Consider the following 20,141-nt stretch of genomic DNA (forward strand, 5'->3'; position numbering starts at 1 on the left):
TATGTGTGTGTGTGTTGGCTAACTGTAACTATGTGTGTGTGTGTGTTGGCTAACCATAACCACGTGTGTGTGTTGGCCAACCATAACCATGTGTGTGTGTTGGCTAACCATAACCACGTGTGTGTGTTGGCTAACTGTAACTATGTGTGTGTGTGTGTTGGCTAACTGTAACTATGTGTGTGTGTGTTGGCTAACTGTAACTATGTGTGTGTGTGTTGGCTAACCATAACCACGTGTGTGTGTTGGCTAACCATAACCATGTGTGTGTGTTGGCTAACCATAACCACGTGTGTGTGTTGGCTAACTGTAACTATGTGTGTGTGTTGGCTAACCATAACCACGTGTGTGTGTTGGCTAACCATAACCATGTGTGTGTGTGTTGGCTAACTGTAACTATGTGTATGTGTGTTGGCTAACCATAACCAAGTGTGTGTGTTGGCTAACTGTAACTATGTGTATGTGTGTTGGCTAACCATAACCACGTGTGTGTGTGTTGGCTAACTGTAACTATGTGTATGTGTGTTGGCTAACTGTAACTATGTGTGTGTGTGTTGGCTAACTGTAACTATGTGTATGTGTGTTGGCTAACTGTAACTATGTGTGTGTGTTGGCTAACCATAACCACGTGTGTGTGTTGGCTAACTGTAACTATGTGTATGTGTGTTGGCTAACCATAACCACGTGTGTGTGTGTTGGCTAACTGTAACTATGTGTGTGTGTGTTGGCTAACTGTAACTATGTGTGTGTGTTGGCTAACTGTAACTATGTGTATGTGTGTTGGCTAACTGTAACTATGTGTGTGTGTTGGCTAACCATAACCACGTGTGTGTGTTGGCTAACTGTAACTATGTGTGTGTGTTGGCTAACCATAACCATGTGCGTGTGTTGGCTAACCATAACCAAGTGTGTGTGTTGGCTAACTGTAACTATGTGTGTGTGTGTTGGCTAACCATAACCATGTGCGTGTGTTGGCTAACTGTAACTATGTGTGTGTGTGTTGGCTAACCATAACCATGTGTGTGTGTTGGCTAACCATAACCATGTGCGTGTGTTGGCTAACTGTAACTATGTGTGTGTGTGTTGGCTAACTGTAACTATGTGTGTGTGTTGGCTAACCATAACCACGTGTGTGTGTGTGTGTGTGTGTGTTGGCTAAATGTAACCACGTGTGTGTGTTGGCTAAACGTAACCACGTGTGTGTGTTGGCTAAACGTAACCTGGTGTGTGTGTTGGCTAAACGTAACCACGTGTGTGTGTTCGCTAAACGTAACCTGGTGTGTGTGTGTTGGCTAACCATAACCACGTGTGTGTGTTGGCTAACCATAACCACGTGTGTGTGTTGGCTAACCATAACCATGTGTGTGTGTTGGCTAACTGTAACTATGTTTGTGTGTGCTGGCTAAACGTAACCACGTGTGTGTGTTGGCTAAACGTAACCTGGTGTGTGTGTGTTAGCTAAACGTAACCAGGAAAAAAACATCAGTTGGTGGTGTTGTACTGATGTAGTGCTTTTATTTTGAAAGAAACTCTATCAAACTGTACATTTCCTGTGAAAACAGAAGTGTATTTTGAAAACAGACAATGCATGTAACAGGCTGAAGTTGACACGGCGTCCCAGAACGTCAACAACCAACACACCCAGGGTACCTTGGACGTCATATGTGGACGTGGAAAGTCCATGACCAAACGTGGACATGTGACGAGGTCACAGTGAGGATGATGATGGACGTACAGACAGAGGACTGAAAATCTGAACAACAGTGACATTAATCAACATCAACAGGAAGTGACTTCAGACGTCGTGTTTGTTTTACCCTCTGATCTCCAGTGATGCCTCGGCAACGACCCGAACCTCCACTGTGACCTCGTTACTGTTGGGATTCACTGAGTTCTTACTGAGGGACAGACACACAGACAGATGTGTAAATCATAGTGTTGTAAAGTGATTTAAATACAGACAGTTTGTACAGACAGACGGACAGACAGACAGACAGTTTGTACAGACAGACAGACAGACAGACAGACAGACAGACAGTTTGTACAGACAGACAGACAGGCAGACAGGCTGTACAGACTGACAGACAGGTTGTACAGACAGACAGACAGACAGGTTGTACAAACAGGTTGTACAGACAGACAGACAGACAGACAGACAGACAGACAGACAGGCAGACAGGTTGTACAGACAGACAGACAGACAGACAGGTTGTACAGACAGACAGACAGACAGACAGGCAGACAGGTTGGACAGACAGACAGACAGACAGACAGACAGACAGACAGACAGACAGGTTGTACAGACAGACAGACAAGCAGACAGACAGACAGACAGACAGACAGGCAGACAGGTTGTACAGACAGGCAGACAGGCTGTACAGACAGACAGACAGGTTGTACAGACAGACAGGTTGTACAGACAGACAGGTTGTACCTCCTGATCCTGAGGTTGAAGGTGATGTGATGCTCCACCTCCTCCAGACAGCCCACACTGAACAGAAGATGTGTCTGCAGCTACACACAGAAAGAGTACAGAGGTATCAGCATGTACTCAGAGTACTGATAGTAACTGTACTCAGAGTACTGATAGTAACTGTACTCAGCAGAGTACTGACAGTAACTGTACTCAGAGTACTGATAGTAACTGTACTCAGCAGAGTACTGACAGTAACTATACTCAGAGTACTGACAGTAACTGTACTCAGAGTACTGACAGTAACTGTACTCAGCAGAGTACTGACAGTAACTGTACTCAGAGTACTGACAGTAACTGTACTCAGAGTACTGATAGTAACTGTACTCAGCAGAGTACTGACAGTAACTGTACTCAGAGTACTGATAGTAACTGTACTCAGCAGAGTACTGACAGTAACTGTACTCAGAGTACTGATAGTAACTGTACTCAGAGTACTGATAGTAACTGTACTCAGCAGAGTACTGACAGTAACTGTACTCAGAGTACTGACAGTAACTGTACTCTGCAGAGTAATCTGTCTGATATCAGATGAATGCAGAGCAGTAAAGAGTTTCCTCTGACACAGACAGTAGAGTAACATATCTGAAGTGTCTGTGACCTGACAGGAAACTGTGTGTGTGTGTGTGTGTGTGTGTGTGTGTGTGTGTGTGTGTGTGTGTGTGTTACAGTGTGTCCTTGTCTCATGGGGTTTCCGAGGTCACAGGTCACGATGACGGTCTGATTCTGTTTCCTCTGAACACACACCAGTCTGTTCTCACCCTGCAACACACAACACCCACCGAACATCATCATCCTCAGTCTGTTTGTGTCAGTGTGTATCTGTGTGTGTATTACTGTGTGTGTCACCTGACTGCTCTGGAAGTGTGTGTGTTCGGGGATTTGGACCACCAGCTCAGTTTCGTACGCTCCCTCACCATCGTTCTGTGCCGACACTGACAATAACACCGACTGATCCTCACCGACCCACACCCTGTCTGACACACTGACACACACACATTCACACACAGTAACACACACACACACACACACACACACACACACACACACACACACACACACTGCAGTCAACTTACAAACAGCTGTGTTCTAACCTGCTGTACTGTACAAGTGATGTGTACTCAGCTACAGGTGATGTGTACTCAGGTACAGGTCATGTGTACTTAGGTACAGGTCATGTGTACTCAGTTACAGGTGATGTGTACTCAGGTACAGGTCATGTGTACTTAGGTACAGGTCATGTGTACTCAGGTACAGTTGATGTGTACTCAGGTACAGGTCATGTGTACTTAGGTACAGGTCATGTGTACTCAGTTACAGGTGATGTGTACTCAGCTACAGGTGATGTGTACTCAGGTACAGGTCATGTGTACTCAGGTACAGGTCATGTGTACTCAGTTACAGGTGATGTGTACTCAGGTACAGGTCATGTGTACTCAGGTACAGGTCATGTGTACTCAGGTACAGTTGATGTGTACTCAGGTACAGGTCATGTGTACTCAGCTACAGGTCATGTGTACTCAGGTACAGGTGATGTGTACTCAGGTACAGGTCATGTGAACTCAGGTACAGGTGATGTGTACTCAGGTACAGGTGATGTGTACTCAGTTACAGGTCATGTGTACTTAGGTACAGGTGATGTGTACTCAGCTACAGGTGATGCGTACTCAGTTACAGGTGATGTGAACTCAGGTACAGTTGATGTGTACTCAGGTACAGGTGATGTGTACTCAGGTACAGTTGATGTGTACTCAGGTACAGGTCATGTGTACTCAGGTACAGGTGATGTGTACTCAGGTACAGGTGATGTGTACTCAGGTACAGTTGATGTGTACTCAGGTACAGGTCATGTGTACTCAGCTACAGGTCATGTGTACTCAGGTACAGGTGATGTGTACTCAGGTGCAGGTGATGTGTACTCAGTTACAGGTGATGTGTACTCAGCTACAGGTGATGTGTACTCAGGTACAGGTGATGTGTACTCAGGTACAGTTGATGTGTATAGGTACAATTTTGAGTCATGTGTACTCAGGTACAGGTGATGTGTACTCAGGTGCAGGTGATGTGTACTCAGGTACAGGTCATGTGTACTCAGGTACAGTTGATGTGTACTCAGGTACAGGTCATGTGTACTCAGGTACAGTTGATGTGAACTCAGGTACAGGTCATGTGTACTCAGGTACAGTTGATGTGTACTCAGGTACAGGTGATGTGTACTCAGCTACAGGTCATGTGTACTCAGGTACAGGTCATGTGTACTCAGGTACAGGTGATGTGTACTCAGGTACAGGTCATGTGTACTCAGTTACAGGTCATGTGTACTCAGTTACAGGTCATGTGTACTCAGTTACAGGTCATGTGTACTCAGCTACAGGTCATGTGTACTCAGGTACAGGTCATGTGTACTCAGCTACAGGTCATGTGTACTTTGTTCTGACCTCAGCTGTTCTCAGACATGATCTGAATCAGTCACTTCTATAAAAGACAGAAACTCTGTTCTCTTTTGTTGTAATCTTCTCCTCCTCAGATGGTTCTCCCTGACTCTCATGTCGTCTCCTCTGATGTCACTTCCTCTTCCTGCTCCTCTCTGACTGAACTCTGTTGTTGTCGATAAAGGTTATTGATGAGGTGTGTTGCTGACTCACGGTGTGGCGTTCAGCTTCAGGTCAGGAACACAGACGTTATCATCTCCACAGTTCAGGATTATCCTAGTCTGCGCACACACACACACACACACACACACACACACACACACACACAGACACACACACAGAGTTGGGATCAAACCACCGACACATGCAGCACGTCACAGACTTGAGTCATAGGTGTAGATGTACAGACTCACCTGTGCAGCAGCATATGTCTGTCCGTGCAGCAGAGCATTCTGGGTAGTGTTGAGGAGGCTGATGTTCACAGTGATGAAGATCGGACTCAACTTATCCCGAACGTCCTCTTCAGACTGCACACACACACACACACACACACACACACACACACACACACACACACACACGTCAGTACGTCTGTGTTTCTTCTTCTTGTGTTTTTATTTTTAACCGTCACTCACCCTCAGGTAGGCGGTCCGATTGACGCAGGCCATGCCCACCTCCCTCTGAACCATCAGCTTTATTGTCTCCTGCGGCTGATTGGTCGACAGCAGCAGAGTCCGTCTTGCCATTGGCTGTTTCATCCTGTCCAGCTGTAGCTCCACCCCCAGAGCTGCCTCAGCCAATCAGCAGGCAGACAGAAGAACAGGCTGAGTACACGTCAGACTCTACGTCGATGTTCACAAACATACAGACGGCGTTGTTTACCTGTTTCCTCTGGGATTCTGTGTCCGGACACGTAGACGCACGTCTGGACGATGAAACTGGAGACGGAAAAATATTTTTATTTGTTTATATTTTACAGGCTCGACATTTGACGCAACACTGACGACACCAAACTTTATTGTCATGGTTCATCCAGGAGATGTTAGCGTGAACCTTTCCAGTGACTCTGGCGTTCTCTCAAGGACTCTGGATCTACTGTAAAGACTGCCCTAAATCCCATCAGGTACCACAGCAGCTTTTCAAGGACCCTGAAAATCCAAGAGAGACTCCAGGAACCTGTGTCATCAGGTTAAAACTGCTGTCGACCAATATCAGGAATCTTCAAGGAGACCGAGAGTGTTCTTATGAGCCACTAGATCCTGGAACTCTTTCAAGGATTCCTTGAATCATATTAAAAGAGGATTTTATGGGATCCTGGAACAACATAAAGGAACTAATGAATCTTTTTCAGTATATCAGGATCACTGTTAAGAAACCCTGACAGGAACACTGTAATGAATCTAAGAAGTCTTAAGAGGATCCCGTTATGCCTTCAATGAACAAAACAACACCAGGATCTTTAGAATAACTCTTTACAGATCTCCTGGAAGTCCTCAGAGGTTCCAGGAACCTTCTCAGGGATCAGCAATCCTTCTGAACCACCTGAGAACATCAGGAAATCCTTTACAAAACCGCAGAGCTAAGCAGAACCCAGAACACTGAAAGATCTGTCAGACACCACAGGAATCCTCCACAGATCAAACCCTCAACATGTCTGTCAGGTCTGAGATTAAAGTTCTACCCACATTTAACGAGTATTGATTACTGATCCATGACTCAGATATCAGCTCAGTTCAGTTCTGTCAGAAAACATCAAAACATTCTGTTAAAGACAATGTCAAATAAAAAGTTAGTTCATGTTTGCTCAGTTTGTAGCTTGTCAGATAATTATCAGAATGATTCAGGTACCAGGACACAGGTGAGTTTCCTTTCTGGCACAGTTTGACGTCTGGATTCAGGAAGTCCGGCAGCAGAGAGACGGAAACTGTGGAGCGGATCACGGCCCGGGATCTGAACACAAACATGTAGCTTCAGGATCTTTACTGGTCACAACAGATAGAGTAAGACTGAATCAGACTGGTTCAGACAGGTACAGACTAGTTCAGAATGTACAGACTGGTACAGACTGGTCCAGACTGGTACAGACCATTTCAGACAGTGTAGACTGGTTCAGACTGGATCAGACTGATTCAGAATGGATCAGACTGATTCAGACTAGATCAGACTGGTACAGATTGGTTCAGACGGGATCAGACTGGTTCAGACTGGGACTCGTTCAGACTTGTCACAGCTGACAGATCAGTGATCAATGACCATGTGAGATCTGAAGGACGGCGTCTTGTACCTGTAAACAAAAGCTCGGTCTGCAGCCCACGCTCCAACCAGCAGGTCTACAAACACAGACAGGAAGTGTCATTGATTATTGATTATTGATTAGTGCCTTTGAAATGAAAAGAACTCTTTAAAGACATCGTTGGACCGTCTGAAGGACATCGAAGGTTCGATGGTCTTTAATGAGGTTCTAAACACAGTGTGACGCCCTCACATGGTCCTGTTGTATTTAAACCTGCTCTCCATGTGTTAATTGTTTATTGTGTCACGTCACTGTCACAGTTCGATCAGCTGATGTTTTTACACGTGCTTCATCAGTACATCTGATCGGATCATTGATTGATCTGATTGGTTATTGATCTGAACCAATGCAAAACTTCTGAACAGATACCTGGGTATCCATTCCCGTCCACATCCGTTCCGCCCCTCAGAGAAAACCCAAAAGCCGTCCTGCTGCTGGACGACTGGCTGACGATCACCTGGGAGGGCGTGGCTGACAGACCGTTACTGTTGCCAAGGTAGATAAACACCTGGCCCCGCCCACCGTCACCTGACCAGGGAGCTCCGACGGCAACATCTGCAGAGACACAGAGAGACACGTTTATCACTGACGCCAGAGTTCACTGAGTTTTTACTCAGCGTATGTTTAACTGGTTACCATGGTAACCATCCATGTCCAGGTCACCCAGCACAGCGAGGGCGGAGCCAAACCGCCCATACAGGGAGGAGCCAATCAGTGATTGGTCAGGCTGGGAGGAGAAGGAGGTGTGTCTTCTCTGCAGGTACAACAGCACCTGGAAAAGAGATGAAACCAGCATTACATCAAACTGGGACCAGTTAGATCTCTAGGGGAGCACCTTGATTTAATATGAGCGTCCCACAGGTCATTTCACACAGGGAGCGCTCCTATTGGCTGTTCTACAGAAAGAGGTGAGCATGCTTGTCCCCTCAGATGGTGACAGTCTGATTCAAACAGGAAGACGAATCAAACAGAGTCTGATAATAAATGTTTCAGAGGTAGAGACGCTAACTGTTTAGCCCTCTGCTAACAGGAGCTAAATGCTAACAGTTGTTTATGTAGCTAATGTTAGCTTGAGCCTCGAATCACAGTGTGTCCTCGCCTCACTCCGAGAGTGGCGGGGAGCGAGGGGGAGGGGGAGGGAGCGATGTAACAGCTGATTGTTGTCTGATCAGATATAACCAGATCGAGGTGAGGAGGAGCTGAGGGGATGAGATCAGATGAAATAAACTAATGTTTGGCAACACTGAGTTACTGAGTGAAGCATGTAGCTGTGGGCGTGGTCTCCCTGTGGGAGGGGCTTAGGGTCATAGTGACAGTGAAAAATAAACTGTTTCAGTTCATTATAAAGTTTGTTTGTCTTTGATCAGTGTTCATACCTGACCTCGCTCCTGCAGCTGCTCCATCACTCTGTCCATGAAGAGAGGAGCTCCAACCAACACGTCCTCCAAACTACACACACACACACACACACACACACACACACACACACACAAACACACACATTAACACACTGGTCCCACTGGGAGGAGAGTAAACCCAGTATATGTTCTCACCCGTCACTGTTGACGTCAGCGACAGCCACACTGTGGCCAAAGTAGGACGCCACCTGCAGGAGACAGAACAGCTTCAGACTCAGTTTGCACATCAGGACCAGTTCAGACCAGTTCAGAAGGGTTTAAATCTGTGACGACACCAGTTATTGAACTGGTCTGTAACGACCTGCCAGTTTAAAACCCTGTAACTGCAGACAGTGTCTCGTCTCCATGACAACCACTTTCTGTGTTTACGTTCCATCTCCAAGCAGAGTGATGACATCACCATCAGACAACGCATTCCCACACTGATGACATCACACCCTGATGACATCACTCTCACCTGAGTTCCCTGCAAGGTGTAAGAAGCTCTCAGAGAGCCGCTGCTTCTGCCATCATAGATCTTCACCTGTTAACACACAGACGGAGAACAGAGTCTGGTAGAACCCAGAGGAACAGAGTTCAGGATGGTAGAACCCAGAGGAACAGAGGTCAGGGCAGTAGAACCCGATAAAGACAACAGTAGAACCCAGAGGAACAGAGGTCAGGGCAGTAGAACCCGATAAAGACAACAGTAGAACCCAGAGGAACAGAGGTCAGGACAGTAGAACCCGATAGAGACAACAGTAGAACCCGATAAATACAACAGTAGAACCCAGAGGAAAAGAGATCAGGACAGTAGAACCCGATAAAGACAACAGTAGAACCAGGTGAGATCTTACGGTTCCTAATGTGTTCCTGTCGTTTGGCGCTCCGACCACATAATCTGAAAAACATTGATCAGTTATTGATCAGTGATTACTGATAACTGATGGACTACAGTGATGTCATTGATTATATTGTGTATGACATCATCACACACTGACCTGGGGTAGAGTCTCCGGTCAGCTGACCTGTGGCCACAGAGTAACCTGACAAACACACACATAGAACATCAGTCACTTCCTGTCTGATCTCGGAGAACAGGAAGTTCAAAGATAAACTGACAACAGCTGTTAGCTTCAGCCAGAGATACTGGATGAAGCAAGATACCCCACTCAGCTCACTTCCTGATTCAGTGACGTCAGCGCTGGTTGAGGGAAAACAGGATCTGATTGGAGGGAGAGCTAACCACGCCCACTTAGGAGACAGGAAGAGTAACCATTTACTTAACATTGGATAAGCCTACGGTGGGGTATCTCCTTTATCCAATATCTCTGCTTCAGCTAAGCTAACACATGGTAATGTTAGCCAGTTAGCACACGTCACTATGTGACATCAAGAGTGTCAAATAATCAATCAATTCAATCAATCAATTTTATTTATAAAGCCCAATATCACAAATCACAATTTGCCTCACAGGGCTTTACAGCATACGACATCCCTCTGTCCTTATGACCCTCACAGCTGATCAGGAAAAACTCCCCAAAAAACCCTTTAACGGGGAAAAAACGGTAGAAACCTCAGGAAGAGCAACTGAGGAGGGATCCCTCTTCCAGGACGGACAGACATGCAATAGATGTCGTACAGAACAGATCAACATGATAAATTAACAGTAATCCACATGACACAATGAGACAGAGAGAGAGAGAGAGAGAGAGAGATGCAGGTAATGACAGTAGCTTACAACAACATTAATGAAAGTAATAATATAATTAATAATAATATATTAATACCTGGCAGTATACAAGTGTGACAATAGTCATATGTGTATAATAACAGTAGAAGTATGACTAATGACTAATGATGGCAGCAGCAGCAGGAGGCATCTGGCAGGACCACGGCAGCAGCACAACCACACATGTCACGCTGTCCAGGCACCGCTGTGATATGAGTTAATCTGAGAGACAGTGGAGCACAAAGGCTCCGGAGAAGAAGCCGAGTTAGTGACATCCAGAATGGCCGAGTTAGCAAGATGCAGTAATAGAATACGAGAGAGAGAGAGAGAGAGAGAGAGAGAGAAGGAGAGAAGGTGCCCGGTGTATTATAGGGGGGTCCTCCGGCAGACTAGGCCTAAGTCAGCCTAACTAGGGGCTGGTACAGGGCAAGCCTGAGCCAGCCCTAACTATAAGCTTTATCAAAGAGGAAAGTCTTAAGTCTAGTCTTAAATGTGGAGACGGTGTCTGCCTCCCGGACCGTAACAGGAAGATGATTCCACAGGAGAGGAGCCTGATAGCTGAAGGCTCTGGCTCCTGATCTACTTTTGGAGACTTTAGGGACCACGAGTAACCCTGCGTTCTCAGAGCGCAGTGTTCTGGTGGGATAATATGGCACTATGAGCTCTCTAAGATATGACGGAGCTTGACCATTTAGAGCTTTATAAGTTAACAGCAGGATTTTAAATTCAATTCTGGATTTTACAGGGAGCCAGTGCAGAGAAGCTAAAACAGGAGAAATATGATCTCGTTTCTTAGTTCCTGTTAGTACACGTGCTGCTGCATTCTGAATTAGCTGGAGAGTTTTTAAGGACTTACTAGAGCTACCTGATAATAGAGAGTTACAGTAATCCAGCCTTGAGGTAACAAAAGCATGGACCAATTTTTCTGCATCTTTTCGGGTCAGGATAGGCCTAATTTTCATAATATTACGCAGATGAAAAAATGCAGTCCGTGAGGTTTGTTTTAAATGAGAATTAAAAGACAAATCTTGATCAAATATCACTCCGAGGTTTCTTACGGTAGTGCTAGAGGCCAGAGCAATGCCATCTAGAGAAACTATGTCATCAGATAAAGAGTCTCTGAGTTGTTTGGGGCCAAGAACAATAACTTCAGTTTTGTCTGAATTTAACATCAGGAAATTGGTGCTCATCCAAGTTTTTATGTCTTTAAGGCAGTTATGGAGTTTAGTTAATTGATTACTTTCTTCTGGCTTCATCGATAAATACAACTGAGTATCATCCGCGTAACAATGGAAATTTATAGAGTGATTTCTAATGATGTTACCTAAAGGAAGCATATATAGAGTAAATAGGATTGGTCCGAGCACAGAACCTTGTGGAACTCCAAAACAAACTTTAGTATGTAAGGATGATTCAGATGTGTTCCCAGTGAATCCTGGGTAATGTAGTACCTGTTGTCTCTACAAAGCTTAACACAGCACAGACCCACACACACAGAGGCTCTACTCACCGCGGTAAAGGTCGTAACCTCCCCTCTCATCTGATTGGCTGATGCCAACTACGACAGGCATAGGATTGCTGCTCCGCCCACTGCTGATGATGTCACTGACTGCCACTGTGATGACCTGACCTGAAATCAACAAGGAGCTCGTTAGTAGAGACCAGAGAGACTCGGCCTGTGTCAGCAGGGGCCACATTAAAATAAATAACAAACCTAAAGTTTGGAGGAGATCAGTGAGCGCTGCCATCTTGTGTCTACTGATCACCTCTGTTAGTTAACGCCCTCCGTTAATGATTACTTATTAATTGATCACAGCAGTTCTGATCAGTTCACCATAAGAACATCCCAAAAAACCTGAAAGGAACCGGATCAAGAACCCAAGCTGATCTGGTGGAGCAGGAGCATCAGCAGTGATGTCACATAATTAAAAGTGTGTGTGTGTGTGTGTGTGTGTGTGTGTGTGTGTGTGTGTGTGATGTAATAACTGATGTGGGCGTGGCCTATGGCCAGTGACCAGCAGGTGTCTCCACTCACCCTGGAAAAAAAAACCTCCTGGAGCTCCGAGCACGAGACGCCCCTCCTACAACACACACACACACACACACACACACACACACACGGACAAGAACTAAACATCATTTTCAGTTAGCATTGACACAAGTGACTCCACCCACCACCACCTCACCTTAGTGATGTCAGTGCTAAAGCCAACCTCACAGTAGCGCTGGTCGTGTCCTAGGCAACAGGAAAGACAGTGTAAATGATGTGTGTGTGTGTGTGTGTGTGTGTGTGTGTGCGTGTGTGTGAGTGTGATTCACTGTTGTTTATCCGTTTGTAGTCAGCGTCCATCATCCCTCCTCTGCAGGGGGAGAAGGGGGTGGAGCTTCTTGTCCTGTGGTCCAATAGGAGGCAATTCCCCACAGGTGTTTTCCCTGACTCCTCCCCTCGCCTCTGAGCAATCCAGTGAGAGAGCGGTGCACAAGCCTGACAGGTGAACACATTCACGCTCAGGTCATTACATCATCACTCTTCCTCCTGTGTTTCCTGTTTTCATTGTAAACAAACAATAAACATCCTGCTGCAGAGTCGGAGAGATGCCGCGTGACTCTCAGTGTGATGTCGTACAGACGGAGACTGATCAATTTATATTTTAGATATTTATTGTAAAAATAGTGTTAACCTTGTGCTCACAGTTACTTGTTTAAAGCAGAAGATAGTTCACATTTCAACCAGCTAGCATACTAGCTAGTTAGCTAACGCTGTCTGCTAATCAGCTCCTTCATCGTGGATCATGAAAGGATATAGGAACATTTTAGGAGCACTGAGAGGAAACATTCTGCGTTCAGATGATTAAACGGACGATGGATCATAGATGTTTGCTTCTGGCTGCAGTGTTAGCTCGCTGAAAAGTTTACACTCTTAACATGTTGATTGAAAATGTCTCCATCTGTTGAAACTTTGACTCGGATTAGTGCTAAAATGATCTTCTACTAAATCTCATCTTCCTGCACATCGCTCTCGCTACATTAACTCTTCACTGCCAACAACTTCAGCGAGGCTTTCATAGCTGCCCTTGATACGTGCACTATTGAGTCCTCTCCTCCCCATCTCAGCACCGAAGAACTCACTTCCTTATTTAACATCACTTATTCCTCAATTCTGGACACCGTCACTCCCCTCAAACTTAAGAATGTCCCCTGCTAAGTGCGAGGAATTTTTAACAATTTCTACCAATAAAATTGATAACATCAGATCTAACATCCCCAGCCCCTCCCATAACCTCGCTGCCCCACTGGCCTGCTCATCTGGACTGCTCTGCTTCCAACCCATCACACTCTCCTTAATGACCAAGATTGTTTCCTCCAAGAAACCTACGACTTGCCCCCTTGACACTGTCCCCTGCAGGCTCCTGAAGCATCTGCATCCTCTCCATTGTCAATAGCTCATTGGCCACTGGTATTGTTCGAGCTTGCTTCAAGCAGGCAGTGGCCCAACTCCTCCTGAAAAAACCCCCAACTTAGACCCCTCCATGCCCAGCAACTACATACCTATCTTGAAACTTCCATTCCTCTCTAAGTTTCTGGAGAAGGTTATTCTCCATTAATTACGGACCCACTTATGTCAAAATAATCCCAGAAAGGTTTCAGTCTGGGTTCAGGGCCGATCATAGCACAGAGTCTGCCCTGCTGAAAATGCACAACAACCTGTTACTCTCTGTTAACGCTGGAAACTGTGCCATCCTGGTTCCTGGTTTTTGACCTCAGTGCTGCATTCAACACTGTGGATCACAACATCTTAATCAAATGCTTCCAGTTTGGTGTCGGCATCAGTGGCACTGCATTACACTGGTTCACCTCCTACCTCAAAAATACAAGTTTCTGTGTCAGCATGAGAAATCACTCCTCTTCCTCAGCCACTCTTTCCTGTGGGGTCCCTCAAGGCTCCATCTTAGGTCCTGTTGTCTTTTCATTGTACATGCTTCCTCTTAGCCAAATTATTAAAAAAACATAACACCTCCTTCCACTCCTATGCTGAGGACGCACAGCTGTATCTCCCTATCAAGCCTAACTACAAGTCCAGTATTGCCAGTCTCATGAACTGCCTCGAGGACATGAAGAACTGGATGACACAGAATTTCCTCTAGCTGAATGAGGGCAAATCAGAAGTTGTCCTCTTTGGCCCCCCTGACTCCATAAGAGGGATATCTGATCAACTCAGTAGCCTCTCTATGTCAAACCCCATGTCAAAAATCTTGGTCTGATATTTTACTCTGCCTTAAAATTTGAGAAAGAAAGAAATGCAGTAGTAAAAGGCAGCTTTTTCCAACTCTGCACCATTTCCAAAATCAAGCGATTTCTCTCCTTCAAAGACCTGCAGACAGTCACCCACGCTCTCATCTCCTCCTGTTTAGACGACTGTAACTCTCTGTACACCAGTATTAGTCAGTCCTCTCTATCCCGCCTCCAGCTGGTTCAGAATGTTGCTGCCAGATGCTTCACAGGTACTCAGAGGACAGACCACATCACACCTGTGTTAGCATCTCTCCACTGGCTGCCTGTAAAGCTCAGAATTGACTTTAAGCTTCTCCTGTTTGTGTACAAGGCCCTTAATGGTTTGGCCCCATCCTCCCCCTAACCCCCATTCTATTCTATTCTAAGATAAGATAAAACCTGTAGTATAAATACTGCAAATCAAATACAGTAGTGCAAATTAAACTGTCGCAAAAAAACTAAAGTGTGAGTAAGAACGTATCAAAGTGTGCAACAGGTCAATGGTCACAATAGCAGCTCTGCTCTGTCAGGGAGACTATTCTATGCCCAGGTCCGTCAGGTCAGCTGACCTGGGACTCCTGGCTGTCCCACACTCCAGACTTAAGCTCAGGGTGATTGTGTCGTTGCTGTGTCTGCCCCCAAACTGTGGAACAGCCTCCCCCTCCCAATCGGATCTGCCCCCACCATTGACTCGTTTAAGTCCAGGCTCAAAACCTATGTTTATTCATGAGCGTTTGAGTCCCCCTGATGTGGTTTTCCCTGATACATGCCTCTGTGTGTTGTGTCTATAAATGTGACAGTTATGTTGCCTCTCATGTATGTGGTTTTAGCATTTTATTCCTTTTGTACAGCACTTTGGTGACGTGAGTTGTTTTTAAATGTGCTTTATAAATAAATTTGAGTTGAGCTCTAAAATAAACAGTGGGTGAAGTTACTATATTCTGTTATGATAGTGAAGTTGATACACAGATGCTAGCTAGCGCTAGCATAGCTAGCTAGTTGAAATGTTGACTCCTCCCACTGCCATAAGGTGATTGGCTGAATTAAAAACTGATAAGCGTTGGACTGACAGGATTCTGAGCCTCTGATTGGCCACATTATAAAATGATGACAGATGCCCCGCACTCTCAAGCTTGCTTATGCACACTTAAAAACAACAGCACCGCAGCTCTGCAGGTGGATGGTACTGAAACAAACACACAGAACAGTCACTCAACAGGTGAGGTCTGGGCCACACGGCAGTGTATCCACAGTCTATCACGGCAATCTTAATGTCACACACGAAGAAATATAAATATATAAAACATTCCCATTTCAAAATAAAACCTGTCTGACAATGTTTCTGTGGACACAATCCCTTCAGTTGTTAACAAAAGGCTTTTATTGTGAAATATTTACAGGATGTGTCGTTGATAAAGCAACGGCTCCATAAGTGACTGTCAGTTTTAACTGTTGAAATCAGGAGCCAGAGCCTTCAGCTATCAGGCTCCTCTCCTGTGGAATCATCTTCCTGTTACGGTCCGGGAGGCAGACACCGTCTCCACATTTAAGACTAGACTTAAGACTTTCCTCTTTGATAAAGCTTATAGTTAGGGCTGGCTCAGGCTTGTCCTGTACCAGCCCCTAGTTAGGCTGACTTAGGCCTAGTCTGCCGGAGGACCCCTCTATAATACACCGGGCACCTTCTCTCCTTCTCTCTCTCTCTCGTATCCTATTACTGCATCTAGCTAACTCGGCCATTCTGGATGTCACTAACTCGGCTTCTTCTCCGGAGCCTTTGTGCTCCACTGTCTCTCAGATTAACTCATATCACAGCGGTGCCTGGACAGCGTGACGTGTGTGGTTGTGCTGCTGCCGTGGTCCTGCCAGATGCCTCCTGCTGCTGCTGCCATCATTAGTCATTAGTCATACTTCTACTATTATTATACACATATGACTATTGTCACACATGTATACTGCCAGGTATTAATACATACTTTCAACATATTGTACCGCAGTAACCAGAACTATAACTATAATATTATTACTTTCATTAATGTTGTTGTAAGCTACTGTCATTACCTGCATATCTCTCTCTCTCTCTCTCTCTGTCTCTCTCTCTGTCTGTCTCATTGTGTCATGTGGATTACTGTTAATTTATCATGCTGATCTGTTCTGTACGACATCTATTGCACATCTGTCCGTCCTGGAAGAGGGATCCCTCCTCAGTTGCTCTTCCTGAGGTTTCTACTGTTTTTTCCCCGTTAAAGGGTTTTTTGGGGAGTTTTTCCTGATCAGCTGTGAGGGTCATAAGGACAGAGGGATGTCGTATGCTGTAAAGCCCTGTGAGGCAAATTGTGATTTGTGATATTGAAATTGATTGAATTGACTGAAATACAGAATACAGCAGCAGCAACACTGTCTGTGTGAACACTGAACACCTGTGAGCTGCAGCAGGTCAGAGGCAGCCGTCACACACTGCTCACACAGGTAGTGAGGCCTGTGTCACGCTGCCTGTGTGAGCAGTGTCTGTAACCATGTGTGTCCCCGGCATTAGAATTAATGGTGTGTAGCAGCACAGCGACGACAGGATCGTAGTTTGTTTTAAAAGCTTTACCGCAGCTCTGATGATCATTTAAGTTCTGTTTGATGTTTGACATCTTTTTTTATAGACTGTGTTTCCTGTTGTTTAGTTTGTGCTCTTATTCTGAAAAACAGTTTGTCACAGGTACATTTCCTGTGATGTCATTTAACAGGAAGTGCTCTGCTGAACATTCAGGTTGCTGTAGCTTCATTTTTTACAGCGGAAAAACATCGACACAGACCCTGCGTTCCAGTACCCATACTACCATACTATTTAGTATGCCAGAAAAAGAATTAGTGTGTCCCAATACATAGTATGTCAGATGCAGTATGCCAAAAGTACCAGGATGTTCTACTACATCCGGTCATATTTCGCAGTATGCATGTCAGCATGCTTCTTTGGCCATTCTGACCCACAATCCTTTGCAGAACGGAACTTACGTTGCACTGACTGAGCTGCCTGTACAACCAACGCCCACATATAACACGGAAGACAACACGAGAATATAGTGCCAGCAGCTGCATAGCTCTAAATATATTTAACATCAAACATCTGCCAGCAACAGAGAGCTGTGTGTGAAGGGGGTTAATGTGCCTACTGGTGACTAGTTCAATAGACAGGTCACTAATAATAGGCTTGGGACTGTTTATTAGAAACAACAACATACATGACGACATAACAGCAACAGAGCTCTCCAGCACCTCCGACAGTATGCACGACTCTGGCGAGCTCGACGAGAGGAGATTTGCTGTATCTCCGAAGTACAACAAAACAAAATATTCAAATGTGGTGCTACGGACGGCGGCGGAAGTGAGCAAGAGGGTCGGAGTTCAGGGAGCGGATGCACACTGCATGCATACTGCATACTACACTACATAGTTTTTAAGGGCAGCTGCAGTACATACTAAAAGTATATAGTAGAAGTATGCGATTTGGAACGCAGGGAGAGTTTAATCAGTTTAGTCACCTGGTTGGCTGCTCACACTTCACAGTCTGACCAACCAATCAGGAGAGTGTGTGTGTGTGTGTGTGTGTGTGTGTGTGTGTGTGCGCGCACATTCTCACCAGCAAGTGTGTGTCACTGACCGATCGGACCGACGCTCCGAACCACTGCTGACTCTTGAAGGCGTGAAAGGTGAGCGTGGTGCTGCTGAACGTCTCATCACCTGTGACACCAGGTACAACACCCGTCACACAGCAAGTTTATCGTGATGCTGCTTCAACCTGATTGGAAAACGTGTCCCACTGAGGACAAAAACACTCACCTTTCAGGTCAAAGTTGATGATGTCACAGGTCCCCCCTGCAGGTGACCAGGGGCAGAGGAACACGCCCCCTCCCTCCATCACTCCTGATTGGCTGGTGTTGGCTTTGGGAGCTCCAATGACGATGTAGGATCTGCAGGTTTATTTAAGGTTAGATTAAGTTTTTTTAAGGTTAAATTAATGTTTACTGAAGGTTAGTTAAAGGTTTCTTAGAGGTTACATTAAGGTTAATGAAAGGTTAGATAAAGGGTTAATTATGTTTGGTTAAGGTTGGTTAAGGGTTACGATTTAAGGTTAAATAAAAGGTTAGCAAAGGGTTAATTAAGGGGTTCTTACTTGTTGTTGAAGGTCTGAAAGTCGACGGAGAATCCAAACAGACTTCCTGTTGGTCCGTGGAAGATCACAGCGTCTTCCAACAGGTTCAGACACACACACACACTTACACACACACACATCAGTTCACACACACACCTGAACACACCCATCTCATCTGCCTGTCTCTGTCTGTGTCTCTGCCTGTCTGTCTGTGAGTCTGTCTGTGGCATTTTATATATAAGCCCCTGTGTGTGTGTATATGTGTGTGTGTGTATATGTGTGTGTATGTGTGTGTGTGCGTGTGTGTGTGTGTGCGCTCTGACAGATGATTGACAGCCCACTGCGGCATTTTAACCACACCGTCCTGCTGTTTCCTGTTGATAGAAGCTAAAAATAAAAGCCTGTTTATCAGTTTCTTTGCAGTTTTATATTGTACGTCTTGTGTTTGTGGTGCGTTCAGGGACACGTCTCTGTTATCTGTTCTGTCAAGCTTCTATTATTTCATTAAAACTCCAGTAGCCAAATTCACAAAGCTTCAGAGTCGATTCTGTACGGACCAGAACATTTGCTGACATCATAAAGTGACGAAGCTGCAGGAGTCGATTTATTCAGATTATATAAAAAGATTTTAATCATCAGGACAGAAACAGTTTGTAAAACACAGAAACATTTGACTGGAACACTCCGATTATAAATATCTGTGAATATATTATAAAATAAAAGAAAAAAGAAAGAAAGAAAAAGAAAGAAAGAAAGAAAGAAAGAAAGAAAGAAAGAAATGGAAAAATAAAAGGCCTCAGAACTCATCAGGGAAAGAAGAAGTGTGTGGCAAAGAAAGGGCAAAGTAGCCACATTGATCAGTACTTCCTAAGAAGTCAGTCGAGTCAGTCGGATGAAATCCAGCGGCAGGTAGAAAACCACAGTTCGCAGGATATCAGTAACACTGCCACTGAGGAGGAGGAGGGGGTGGTAAGAGAGGATGCAGGTGACACTGAGGCCAGTGTGCCAGTCAGAGAGAGAACCATGGAGCAAAAGGTTAGAGTTAGATGGCCTAGGGCAAATGACAGTAAAGAATGGGAGATAGTTAATCGAGATTTGTCAGTAATCTTGAGTAGGCTTAGAGGAAATGCAATAGAAAGGTTAGAAAAGATGGGAGATATAATTTACTCATATGGTGTAGAGAGGTTCGGGGTGCATGAGAGAAAGAGGAGTGAGAGGGTACAGTCAGGTAAGTCTAGGTGGCAAAGATAAATAGAGGAGCTAGTCAAGGAAAGGAGACAGTTAAGAAAGGTGTGGAGAAAGGCTACAGAAGAAGAAAGGGAGGGAATTAATGTGTTGCAAGAGGAGTTGAGAAGCAGGCTAGCAGTTCTTAGAAGGGCAGAGCATCTCAGGAAAAAGAGGAGG

General features: G+C 45.2%; 1 protein-coding gene and 1 long non-coding RNA gene across 3 annotated transcripts in view; one reads left to right on the forward strand and one right to left on the reverse strand.

The window, feature by feature from the left end:
• Window positions 1-18,933, reverse strand: part of itga2b (integrin, alpha 2b) — a 24,629-nt gene extending 5,696 nt beyond the window's left edge. Inside the window, exons 1-24 of one of the 2 annotated variants that reach the window (XM_049560892.1) lie at window positions 18,759-18,933; window positions 18,425-18,555; window positions 18,246-18,325; window positions 12,644-12,809; window positions 12,511-12,560; window positions 12,360-12,405; window positions 11,835-11,954; window positions 9,594-9,638; window positions 9,450-9,493; window positions 9,071-9,136; window positions 8,749-8,801; window positions 8,572-8,644; window positions 7,832-7,967; window positions 7,565-7,750; window positions 7,187-7,232; window positions 6,751-6,852; window positions 5,785-5,840; window positions 5,538-5,689; window positions 5,316-5,429; window positions 5,116-5,183; window positions 3,320-3,455; window positions 3,140-3,232; window positions 2,432-2,511; window positions 1,815-1,895 (exon numbers count right to left, since the gene is read on the reverse strand). In XM_049560892.1, the coding sequence (XP_049416849.1) occupies window positions 1,815-1,895; window positions 2,432-2,511; window positions 3,140-3,232; window positions 3,320-3,455; window positions 5,116-5,183; window positions 5,316-5,429; window positions 5,538-5,689; window positions 5,785-5,840; window positions 6,751-6,852; window positions 7,187-7,232; window positions 7,565-7,750; window positions 7,832-7,967; window positions 8,572-8,644; window positions 8,749-8,801; window positions 9,071-9,136; window positions 9,450-9,493; window positions 9,594-9,638; window positions 11,835-11,954; window positions 12,360-12,405; window positions 12,511-12,560; window positions 12,644-12,809; window positions 18,246-18,325; window positions 18,425-18,555; window positions 18,759-18,907 (2,273 nt within the window). In that variant the 5' untranslated portion in view covers window positions 18,908-18,933. Of the gene's footprint in view, window positions 1-1,814; window positions 1,896-2,431; window positions 2,512-3,139; window positions 3,233-3,319; window positions 3,456-5,115; window positions 5,184-5,315; window positions 5,430-5,537; window positions 5,690-5,784; window positions 5,841-6,750; window positions 6,853-7,186; window positions 7,233-7,564; window positions 7,751-7,831; window positions 7,968-8,571; window positions 8,645-8,748; window positions 8,802-9,070; window positions 9,137-9,449; window positions 9,494-9,593; window positions 9,639-11,834; window positions 11,955-12,359; window positions 12,406-12,510; window positions 12,561-12,643; window positions 12,810-18,224; window positions 18,326-18,424; window positions 18,556-18,758 lie in introns of both variants that reach the window. The other variant, XM_049560891.1, reaches the window with a different exon arrangement.
• Window positions 4,621-4,878, forward strand: LOC125879229 (uncharacterized). Its single transcript, XR_007447842.1, has 3 exons — window positions 4,621-4,649; window positions 4,755-4,781; window positions 4,845-4,878. It is a non-coding gene; the product is annotated as an uncharacterized LOC125879229 (long non-coding RNA).
• Window positions 18,934-20,141: the final 1,208 nt, after the last annotated feature.

Source organism: Epinephelus fuscoguttatus, linkage group LG19 (assembly GCF_011397635.1).
Source record: "Epinephelus fuscoguttatus linkage group LG19, E.fuscoguttatus.final_Chr_v1".
Classification (NCBI taxonomy): domain Eukaryota; kingdom Metazoa; phylum Chordata; class Actinopteri; order Perciformes; family Serranidae; genus Epinephelus; species Epinephelus fuscoguttatus.